Raw genomic sequence first — 11,727 nt, 5'->3', positions numbered from 1 at the left:
CCACTCTTGCCATGCTCTCTGCTGGAGAAGTCTCCAAGGGCTCATGGGGGGTGAAGCACTGGGCTTGGGAGGAGCTGCTGAAGCTGAAATGGAAAGCCTGTGTGGAGCAGATCTCCCAGCTCTCACATTCTTGGCTGATAAAGCCCTGCATTTGTCTCCATAAACCCGCTGAAGGAATGGTGTCTGTGTAGCTCCTGACAGTGACGAGTTGCTGGCATGCTGGGGCTGCCTTGCTGCAGTGCAGTGATCTCCTCTCCCTCCTCTGCTCCCTCCAGTCTGCCAAACTGTGAAGTGGTTTGGGCAGGAGCCCCCGCTTTTGCTTCAGTTCTGATTGGACCATCCACGGTTGGAAAGTGGTGGGTTTTGGCCCTCAGGCAATGCAAAAATAGCATTGTTTGTAGTAATAGTTGTGGTGGGGTTTTGTCCTGGTGCTGCTTTCCCAAGCAGCACATGCCAGACTTGCACCCAACTGGTTTTTTTAAGGACACACCTTGTAGTGTGTGCAAACTGGGTTTATGTGCATAGCTTGGGGTTGCAATCGAAGGTGAAGATTGAGGGTTAGGCAGGAGCTTGACAAACTGAATTCAGAGTAAAGTTAACCCTGTGCTGAAAGGGCTCTGCCACTAAATCACTGAAGCCGCCTTGACTGCACTGAGCCTCACTGGACATATCCTTAATGCATAGAACTTGTAATCGCCAAGCTAGCTCCCAAAAGCCAATGTTACCTCACAGAAGTTGTTGAAGGTGAAGTTTTGCATGTGTACATTTGTACAGAAGCAATGCAGTGGTTTTCTCTACATGCTGCCTTTGGTTCTAACTCTGCTGAAGAATACATCCACTGAAAGAGATTTCCTGAAATTGCCATTTCAATAGAAAACATGCTTCTCCTAAAAATAAAGCTTATGGAATTCCTGGCATATTTTCCATTTGACAATTTGCATTAATTCATAAAGGTAAATACACTTATCATTTCAACAAAAAAAAACCACCTTTGATGACTCCTGCAGGCAAAATGAGTGGAATGTGATATGGATGGAAAATGCTCTTATCTGCAGGAAACAACTATTGCCCCACGGATAAAATCAGTAATGCTGATTATTTTGTCGTTTCAGGAGGACAAAAAATGTTTCATATGCAACTCTGAGGATCCCTTCCATGATACTCTCAATCCTGACAGTCATCGCATTGAAAACGTCGTCACCACTTTTGATCCAAATCGCCTGAAGCTCTGGTGGCAGTCAGAAAATGGTACTGGCTTTGTCTGGGAGCCGTTGCTGGGCTGGGAGCTGCTTTCCCTCCTTTTGTTTCAGAGTACCTGTGGGTTTGCTGTTATCTTTGGCCTGGTGATTACTGCTGTGTGAAGGATCATGCTGTTCGAGGAGGGCTGAGTAAAGCTAGATGCTTTTGTGTGCCTTGGACCGATCCTTAATCCATGAGGAAAGCCCCGTCAGCCCTCGGGGAGTGTTGGGGAGTGTTGGAAAGAGCCGTCCCACCACTTTGAAAGGATCCTTTCCTAAAGAGAAAAGTTTCCCACACTGGCTCCAGATCTGCCTCATGTTTGGGCAGCGGGAGCAGAGCAGCCTTCCAGGAGTAACGATCCCGGGGCAGCGCTGCCAAGGAAGCACCGCAGGGCTTCCCCAGCCCGTGGCTGGAGGGAGCTGGGGAAGGGGGAGGTTTGGGTCCAGAGCTGGGGGCTGCAGGACCTCCCATATCCCTGTCCTTCCCCGGGAGGGCTGAGCCAGGGGTATCTCTTACCCTGTAAACTCCCTTCTCCCTCCTGGGCCCCCTGAATGCCTGTATCCATATGCCAAACAGTAAAATGAACATCAGAAACAAGCCAGCTAGTTTAAAAAACAAACAAACAAACAAACAAACATATTAGTTTGGTAGCTTTTTTTTTTTTCCCAATAATCCTTCCTCTGCTGTTTTGACTTCTACGGTTATGCTTTTGGCATGCCTTCATACACGGAATAAGTCATCAGGGTTTCTCAAACAGCAGTCCTACCCCGGAGCCTTAAAGCCAGCTGGATGGGATGGGATTTCTGCATATGCGTTGGCAGTAGCTGTTTTACTATATATGAAAATAAAACGGTAATATTTGTAACATTTCTGGTGCCCAGTGAAGAAGGGTTTTCACTAAATCATTTTTAACTGTTTAGATCAACCTAGTAAGCTCTTTGTCTCCAGCGGCTCTCTTCTAGCATTCAAAATAATTCATGTTTTTTGCAACAGGCTTGGCAGCATTCACACAGAAAAGTTCTTCGCTCATAAGGTCATGAAAATGTCCTTCAACAATAAAAAACAAATGATTCTTTCTGCCCAATTCATGTTTTCTTCTATTGGGGCATACAGCAGAAGGGACCATTGCTGCACACTCCACATAGTATTACAGCTAGTTGAAAATCTAAGTGCTGTGTTTGTCTATTATTTTAATTTCTTACCCTTTGTCTTCTGTGTAAGTTTTGATATATATATTTTTTATTTCTAACTACAGTATAGTTAGTATCTAGCTGTGTTAAGAAGTCTTTTCACATGACAAAATAATGTTTGTAACTGACTTTCTTCCATTCTGTGTAGAATCCTTGACCATAAGTAGTCTTAAAACAGAGTTTGAAAAACCTTTTACTTCTCACTGGTTCCCTAGCCCTCATGAATGGAAAGCAGAGCTGGGATAGCTTTTTAGGGGTATTTCAAAACTAGGTTGTAAAGGAATGTGTCCAGAGCAAGTGAAGAAAGGTGGGAAACAGCCCCCACTAGCCAGGTCTAGGCTGAGCATCCCCAGTTGTACCAGCCACTGGGTGCTGTGGTAGCAGGATCCAGCCCGTGGCTGTCCCCATCCTTACCCCATGTCTAGTGATGTCAGCCATGTTACGTGCTCTGAAATAACAGCAGTGTAGGCTCATGCTTTGGGTGAGAAATGTTTGGTACAGGTGGTGCACAGCAATCTCATGTGTGATGGATGCTTCAGCAGGTCCTTGGTGTCTCCCCTGTACCTCAGTAATGGACTAACCCTCATACCCCTTTTTGACAGCAGAGCCAAGTGGAAAAGAAAAGTCTCTGTGCTACTAGAGTGAAGGCCTTTGGCAAAATTTAGCTGTAGAGGTTGGCGGGTGTCCTTGTTTGCTGCATAGCTTCTTTTCTCTGCCCCTGCAGGTTTGGAAAATGTGACTATCCAGCTGAACCTGGAGGCTGAGTTTCACTTCACTCATCTCATTATGACCTTCAAGGTGAGGAAGCCACAGCCTTACCGTGAACCCTAAAACACAAGGAAATGAGAGGTGTCATAGTCCTTTACATCTATTTGATATTTGGGCTTTGTCTGAGCTGTTTTGCCTGATTGTTTTTAGAGCTGACAGCACTTACCTCCTGCTGGAGTTGCACAGGAAGGGTGAGTTGTGATTTATGGCTTGAGTGGTGTTTGAACTCCAGTGAGGCTGTTGAAGGAGTCATACTGAAGCTGGGTTTTGTGTTGGTGTCCCTTTCTGGTTGTCATGTTCTAGAAGGTAGTTAGCTAATATAGTGGCATGGATTTTTCTTTAAAAAAAATTGGCCACGATAGCAGTGTTCATTTGGCAAATGGAAAGGTCTTCAGGAAGAAGGAACATCTGTACACAAAGTGTCTTTGTTTCTTTACAAACAGATGTCTTGGAATGGCAGATTATGTCACATACATCCTAAATTGCAGGCCCGTGCTAGTGGCAACCTTCAGCTGAGGCTTCAGGGACTGCAGTTCCTGAAGGGCTAAATTTCTGCTCTTCACACAGAGACAAATTAATCTCTTCCATTTTTACCCATCAGCTTTCTAAAAGAGCTGGTTCCTCTTTCCTGTGGTGTTGACTCGGGTTTGCCCCCGGCCTCAAGGTGGTGGCTCAGGTGGAAGGTGGTCCTTTCTGCTGGACCCCACCAGTGAGGGACCCTCCAGAAATCCCTGACCCAATGCAGGTGCTGCAGCCATCATGCCCTAGTGCCACTAGGCTTGGTCTGCCTTCAGGAGGAAGACTGTGGGGGAAGGATTGTTTTAATGATGATTTGTTGACTTTGTTTGTGTGGTAGACACTTGAACTGCCTTATCTCTGGGTTGTTACATTTTTTTGTTGAGTGAGGTACCAGTTTGTAAGTTGGGTGATACTTTCAGCCAGGAAGCAGAAAGAAAAATTCTTTCCAGCTGTGACTGAAATGCTTTTGTGCAAGTCTCTGGGAGAGCCTCCTCTGAATACATAAAACTAATGTGGGCATTTCTTGGTAGGTGCAAGCAGGTGTTAAATTAATATCTGCTTCTGGAATGGCAGCACTTAAATTGAACCATGGGATTTTTAGGCCAGAGGGATTAAAAGTTTTTAAAAAAATCTCATTAGCTAGTTTTTCTAGAGTTGAATACATGTAGGTAAGAAGGATGGTGCTTTGTGTGAAGAGAATGCAGCCTGCCAGAGTCTGGGCAAGGCCAGCTGGAGGAGGATCACTGGGGACTGGGGGAGGTGAATGCAGCAAGAATAGATAAAGCTGAACCTCTCAGTCTCCTTAAAGAGGGTTTTCTTAATGCAGCACAGAGGACAGCTGACACTGGACAGCAAAAGGTAGTGTGGTCAGATGAAGAGAGATAGCTGGACTTTTCTGAGCATCAGAGAAAACTGCTCAGCAAGAACTTCAGTGTGTCAGAGCTGAAGGGGAAGAACTGGAAGTGGCCTCCTGGTCCCCAGGGACCATTAGGTTCTTTGCAGAAGATGAAGCAAGGAGGTACAGCAAGGAGGAATACTGTGCTGCTTTCTACAAGCAGTGGAAAAAATCCTTTTGTCTCCCTAAAGCCCTGCTCAGTTTTGAGAAAGGATTTGGAATAAAAAAAAACTTGCAAGTTTGCTTATTTATTGTAAGCATGTTTAGTGCTTGGCCAGTGAGTGCTGTCTTTTTAAAGGTGGGTAGCCTGTGGTTTGGTGTGTTATTTCAGAGATCCAGCTCTGAGCAGGAAGTGACAAATCAGCAGAAAAATATCTCCAAATATGGGAAGTAGTGCAGGGAGAGAGATTAAGATCCAGACATGTGGACTGCTCACACTTCGAAAGTGCTCGATGTCAATGCAAGTAATAATGGAATAAAATATCTTTTGGTTTTCTTACTATTAGACATTCCGTCCTGCTGCAATGTTGATAGAAAGATCATCTGATTTTGGAAAAACATGGCAAGTATATAGGTATTTTGCTTATGACTGTGAGAGCTCATTTCCTGGGATTTCAACTGGACCCATGAAGAAGGTGGATGATATAATTTGTGATTCCCGATACTCCGACATTGAACCTTCAACCGAGGGAGAGGTCAGAGGGCTTTTTTCCAACATGTTTATTGTATTGACTTTTTCCATACAAATATAGATTCTTTTATTTTTAAAGCTGAATCTTTTGTTGTACCATTTTTCCTCCAGGTAATATATCGTGTTTTAGATCCTGCTTTTCGAATTGAAGATCCGTACAGTCCAAGGATTCAAAGTATGTATGCAGTTACCTTCCAGGCTTATTTTAAAGCATTTCTATACTTAATTGCTTACAAAAACCAGTAAGCCGCAAATAAAGCCAATCATTAGCCCTAATAACATTTTTGAAGTCCTAAGAATACATTTATGGTATGGCTTCTTATCCTGACTTGGACAGTGATGTGCATTTGTGTGTGGTCATGACAATCCAGGAATGCGGAGGTAGAGAGATCTGTTGCTGAGTGTGGCTTAAAAGAAAAACCACGTGGGGCATTTGGCCTGAGTAGGGAACAGCAGCACTTGGCCTTAAACTTAACTTCCAATTTAATACGCATTCTCAGTTTCTGTTCATGTCCTTCAGTCTAAAGGTAACGGGAGCAGAATAAAATATCTGAACTAGAAGAGTGTCTGTTAGTTGCTCTGTCAGTTGAATGGTCTTTTTTAAAACCAACGTTTTAAAGGTTGATTTAAAATGTTCTGCTTTCATGGGCTTGAAGTGCTTTTTCAAGCCTAATTTCAAGGCTACAAGAAAGGATTAATAATATTACACAGGATTCATAATAAAAAAGTGAACATGTAGGCTGAATTAGTTAGTGCAATATTGTCTTCCTGTGGATTATCCCTCGAGAACTTTGTATTGGGTCAGGGATGGGGCGTTGCTTCTTTCAGCAAAATGTAACTAATTATATTTGCTGGGAAAATTTGGCGTATAAGAATTATTTGTGTCTTGTTTCCAACTAAGATTTTTTCAAAAAAGGCTTGTAACTTTAAAGAGCTCCTGGTCTATTCATCAGCAGTTCCTTAATACGAGGTCCTTGCCTGACTTAAATTTAAAGCCCCAAAGAATCAGTGTCTTTTTGGTGATACTGTTGTGTGTGCCTTTAATATTTGTGTTTGTGCCTGTGTATGCCTACAATAAAAAAAGACCAGCATTTTAAATTAAGCTCAGAATACTTATACAATGATCAAACTGTAGTAAAATAATGTTTTGGATTTTTTTAATTTGTATGAAGTGATGTATATATAGCACGTAAGTGCTGAAATTGAATCTGATCTAATCTGCCCATAGGAAGTGTGCTTGAGAAGTCACTCTTGGCTTCCTCCCATTCAATAACAGTATCTGGTAAAGAATTCCAAAGTGGGGTTTGTTCAGGCTTTGTGTGTGTGTCTGTCTTCTGCAGACCTATTAAAGATCACAAATCTGAGGGTCAAATTCGTCAAGCTGCACACGCTGGGAGATAATCTGTTGGACTCCAGGATGGAGATCAGAGAGAAGTACTACTATGCCATCTACGACATGGTGGTTCGCGGGAACTGTTTCTGCTACGGACACGCCAGCGAGTGTGCACCAGTGGATGGCTTTGATGAAGAGGTGGAAGGAATGGTAACTATTCACAATTTTCTACAAAAAGCTGTTCCTGCCTGTGCCTCTTTTAAGTGGTTTAAACGTAAATTTAAAGATGACACACTGTCCCCCTTAATTTTCGAACAAAAAAAACGTTGAAACTATTCCTCCTCAGCTAACACATCTGTCATTATTGGTGTTAATCAAGCACAGAAAGCTCAGATTAGGTGAAAATTGTTTTAGCATTCCTTTTCTAATTATGCTAAAGAGCTGGTGAAATTAAAAGACAGGAATGCAGAAAGGGAGAGTAACCCTATGGGGCCAGAGAGGGGTGTGTGGGTTGACTTGATTACCCTAAAACTGAAGGGAATAGAGGCATCAAAGGATGAAACACCTCTGAGAACCAAAGGAGACCTGCCTTTGTATTGGTCGTTATCAGCTGGGAAGTGGAGGGTAGCCCTAATTAACAGCAGTCTGAAGGAAAATCCTGTTGACTGTGTTGTATGCAGCTGAGTGCCACATCGTTTCTGTGTTCTGGTTTTGCCTACAATTTTTGCCTTACAAGCAGTAATATCACCGCTGTTAATGAGTGAGTTATTAACTGGATGAAAATGTGGAGGTTGTGTGGATTGTCCCAAGGGCCTCAGGATGCTGGTGAGTGGGTATGCTCCGTTGCCTTGTAATTTGAGTGAGTCTCTACCCAAGCAACAGCAAGACTGGCTTTACCTTTAAAATCATGGCTCCAGAGCTGGTAGTCCCTATCGTCTAGGGCAGCAGCTGCCACACAGTTACTCTTGGTCTACTTAGTGCTTGCTCTATACTTGATGAAGGCAAAGTCTGGGTTTATGGATGAAACCCATCCAAACTGCCTGTTATCTTTGCTTTGCAAGCTAAGGTAGGGCTGGAAAGAAGGCACCTGGCTAGTGACCAGCTGATGCATGTTAATAGCCAATTAACAGCTAATAAACAGCTAACTTTTAGGTCTAAGAGGCTTTTGTGATTATTGAGGTGGAACTGTGCACTCCTTGTTCATGCCTGAAAGCATGAGTTCTGGTAAGGAAAGAAGGACAAATTTGTATGCAGACATTCTTACCTCGGCAGGTAAAGGACACTCTTGTGGGCCTGTACTTCTCCCTTATGTACAGTTACATGCATTAAAGCCTCCAAAAGTACATCCATTATGTAACTAGCTATATTTTGCATTAATTGGAGCATTTTTATTCCTTTTCCCCTTTTATAATCAGATTTTTTTTTTTTTTTTTTTTTTTTTACTGACAGGTCCATGGGCACTGCATGTGCAGGCATAATACCAAAGGGTTAAACTGTGAACAGTGTTTGGATTTCTACCATGACTTACCCTGGCGACCTGCTGAAGGCCGCAATAGTAACGCATGCAAAAGTGAGTTTGAGTGAAGTGCAGAACTGGAGTTTGGTGTGAGCATTGCATGCTGTTACCTGGGAGCTTGCGGCAATATATGAAGTCCTGCATGTTCTTTGGTTGCGTTTGGTGTGTCTTTTCTGCAGACTTGCGTCTCCCCTGGGATCGGACTCTTACTTTGCTTTCTGTCTTTGTCACAGAGTGCAACTGCAACGGGCACTCCAGCCAGTGCCACTTTGACATGGCTGTGTACATGACGACGGGGAATGCCAGCGGGGGCGTGTGTGATGACTGCCAGCACAACACCGTAGGGCGCAACTGCGAGCAGTGCAAGCCCTTCTACTTCCAGCACCCAGAGAGAGACCTGCGGGACCCTGACGTCTGTGAGCGTAAGTGCGGCCCTGCTCCTCGGTGTGGGAATGGTCATGGGATCCCCACCGTGGCCCCCCAGCGCTTTCCCTGCAGAATTTAGGAATTGCTGGCCTTCTTTCAGCCAGTGCTGTGATCCTTGAGGGAATGTGATTGTCTTGGAGGTCTTGAGCAAGCCTGGTTGGGTTTCGTTTTCTGTTCAAGAATCTGGAAATTTATCTGGTTATTATTTGTTCAACCCATGTCATACCTAATACTTGCAGGAATGATACACTGTCTACACAGCAGCTGAGTTTAAGTAATTCAGTGTGAGACTTTGCCTTTTCTTTTGTAGCAGTTAATAAAACGCCATGCTTCCTTCTTAGCTTGCAACTGTGACCCAGCTGGCTCCCAGAACGGTGGCATCTGCGATCGCTACACCGATTTCTCCACCGGCCTCATTGCTGGACAATGCCGTTGTAAATTATTTGTCGAGGGGGAGCGTTGTGACCTCTGCAAAGAAGGTTTCTATGGCCTGAGTGCCGATGACCCAGCAGGCTGTCAGTGTGAGTAAAAACATACATTCCTTTATGGGTGATCAAAAGCTCTTTGAGGAGCTGCTAGAGCCTGGAGAAGTTGTTTTATGGGGTTTTTGTTTTTTCGTTTTTTTTTTTTAACTTTGTTTCATTTTTTTGCTAAAGAAAAAAACATTCTTGTGAATTTGCCATAGCTCGGAGTCCACCCACCCTTAAAACTAATTTCCCTGGCTGATCCTTCTAGTGTATTAGGTGGAAATAGTAGAGTCCTCCTTATTTGTTTTTAATTATAAGTCTATAAGCCAGGGAAGTTTTACTGGGATGAGTGGTGGGCAAAGTGTGCCATTAATCTCTGCCCTGGGGAATTTAGGGGCAGCTTTAATGTAAATATTTCTGTTGCATACTGTCTAAAATGTAACTTGGATCCTGTGTTTTGACCTGCCTGTTTGTATTTCCCAAACTAGCTTGTGCATGTAATCCTCTGGGCACCCACCCTGGGGGGAATCCTTGTGATTCAGAGACAGGAAACTGCTATTGTAAGCGCCTGGTGACAGGAAAGCAGTGCAGTCACGGCCTGGTAAGTAGCTTACTGTAAAATAAATCAGGAGATGCTGGTGTGAGGGGGGCTGGCTTGCAGAAAGTGTGGAGCAAGGGCCTGGCCACCGTCTGTGGCTGCCTATGAGTGAGTGCCTGGTGTTGAGGCTGGAGCAGGCACCTCAGGATGTCGGGAGCCATGAAGCAGGCAAAGACATCCGGATTAATTCCTGGGACTGTAAGGAGTGAGACATTTGGATACCTGTGTGAAATTGAGGGATCTGGGGCAGTTCTGCTGGAGCCCTGACTGGAGTGGAAGACAAAATAGTCAGAGAAGTGGTGTTGCTGAAAAATTGCTTTCTATACAGGCCATTATTTTGGGCAGAGATTATTTCATGTCCATACGTTTCCATATAGTGTTTATGCATGCTGGAGTGTTACAGAAACATACTGTCAGATAACTGGATGTGTTTGTATAAACACTGACAGACTGTCTTATCTAACAGTGAGCTACATGGGAAAGCTGAATAAGTCTGCCTGTCCAACAAACAAGTTTCAGATTAGCTAGCCCTATAAGGGCAGTGCCCTGCTCAAAGCTCCATCACCCCACGTGCAGCTCTGCTGCACTGTGACAGACTAGGATTTTTCAAGACCTTCACGGATCAGGAGCCCAAACTGGTGTAAATGGTACAGTGGGAGTGAGGTCTCTGATCTTGGGTCTTCCTGAATCTTGTTTTTAAAGCTAGAAAGGAAGATTTTTTTTTTTTTTTTCTCAAGCCATTCAGATGTTTAACAAGGCAGAGGAGAGCAGGTGGAGAGACTGTGAGGGGAGCTGGATCCATGGACTGTGGGGCAGTCTGAGGTAGCTTATGCTGAGCATTTGAAAATGTGCCTTTGGGGGAGATGGGTCTAGATCAGCACGGGTTTACAGCACTGGTGGTATTTCGTCCTGCAGCCTGAGCACTGGGGCCTGAGCAACGACATGGATGGATGTCGGCCGTGTGACTGTGACCAGGGAGGAGCACTGAACAACAAGTGAGTCACAGCCTCCTTAACTCTCCCATAATCATTCACCCCAGTGAGTTTTGCTTCGTTTGCAACCACAACCTTCAGGGCTCAATGTGCTCTGGAGGAGGGTGTTTGAAGCTGTCTTTCTGCTGCAGAAGGTGGCAGGTCTTGATTGCTGTGAGGGGTGACAGAGGCTTTTTTGCCTTTTCTGTTCCAAGCACCCTCTGTTAGTGCCACAGGTGCAGATGAACACGTAAAACTTTTATTGTTGCTTTGCCTTTGTTATCCAGGATAGGAGCCAGCCATGGATTGAACTCTGCCTTGGCTGTAACCCGGGGTATGGCCGGTGTCAAAGCAGGAATCAGGTGGTGACACGGGCTGTCAGTCTGGCTCTTGCTTTGCTCCCAAATTGGCCCTTTGGCCAGCCAGTCTGTCCACCAGCACTGCAGGAAGCACACCAGCTCCATGGTACTTGCTACCGTGTTGCTCCAGTGGTGCTGTGTGGGGTGGGATGTGAACCTGGAAATACCCATTGTGGAGGTGATTATTTTAGAAAAAAGCGTAGATTTTGAAGATGCATCCATCAGTAAGAGCATGGAATGTCCTGGTTTAAATCCCTGGTCAGAGGTGTGCTAGGTAGCCAGACTGCTTCTCTGGCCAGAGCATTTTTCCATATGTTAGGTGCATGTCCAACCTCAGGCTTCTCAACATCAGCTTGTTCTTTTTATCTTTTTTTTTTTTTCCTTCCCTTCACTCCACTCCACCCCCGCCTTCCCTCCACAAACCCTTTGAAATGTCCTGCTTTTGTCTAAAGCCACAACAGTTTCCCAAAGGGGGTTGAACAAACTGTTTCCTACCCGAGCCCACGAGACCACACTGGGGGAGTTTGAGACCGGTCCTGGCGTGACGCCTGTAGGTCGTTCACAGCCTGTGGACACCTCATCCGCAGTGGGGATCGCCGTGGGAATGTCCTGCAGGCCATCTCTGCCCTCTGCTGCTGAAAGGGTTCTGTTGCCCCCTGGCAGCCAGCGGGGCGGTCAGTGGTTATTTGCTCCCCCGTGCTCGCTCCTTGCGCACAGACGGGTTATGCCGCTCGGCTGCGGCCCGGGCCCTGGGG

At 45.0% G+C, this 11,727-nt stretch overlaps 1 protein-coding gene across 1 annotated transcript; it reads left to right on the top strand.

The window, feature by feature from the left end:
• Positions 1 to 1,112: 1,112 nt before the first annotated feature.
• LOC103772128 (laminin subunit beta-1) lies at positions 1,113 to 10,637 on the top strand (the record flags this gene model as incomplete). Its single annotated transcript, XM_008939447.1, has 10 exons — positions 1,113 to 1,248; positions 3,154 to 3,227; positions 5,118 to 5,306; positions 5,414 to 5,477; positions 6,643 to 6,845; positions 8,085 to 8,205; positions 8,385 to 8,573; positions 8,919 to 9,098; positions 9,533 to 9,645; positions 10,558 to 10,637. Coding segments are annotated over 10 exons (1,349 nt in total), but the record flags the coding sequence as incomplete, so codon positions are not given.
• Between the last annotated feature and the right edge of the window lie 1,090 nt (positions 10,638 to 11,727).

This window comes from Merops nubicus, unplaced genomic scaffold, assembly GCF_000691845.1.
Source record: "Merops nubicus isolate BGI_N331 unplaced genomic scaffold, ASM69184v1 Scaffold50874, whole genome shotgun sequence".
Lineage (NCBI taxonomy): Eukaryota > Metazoa > Chordata > Aves > Coraciiformes > Meropidae > Merops > Merops nubicus.
Note: the sequence above shows the minus strand (reverse complement) of the source record. Positions and strands in the feature narration are given on the sequence as shown.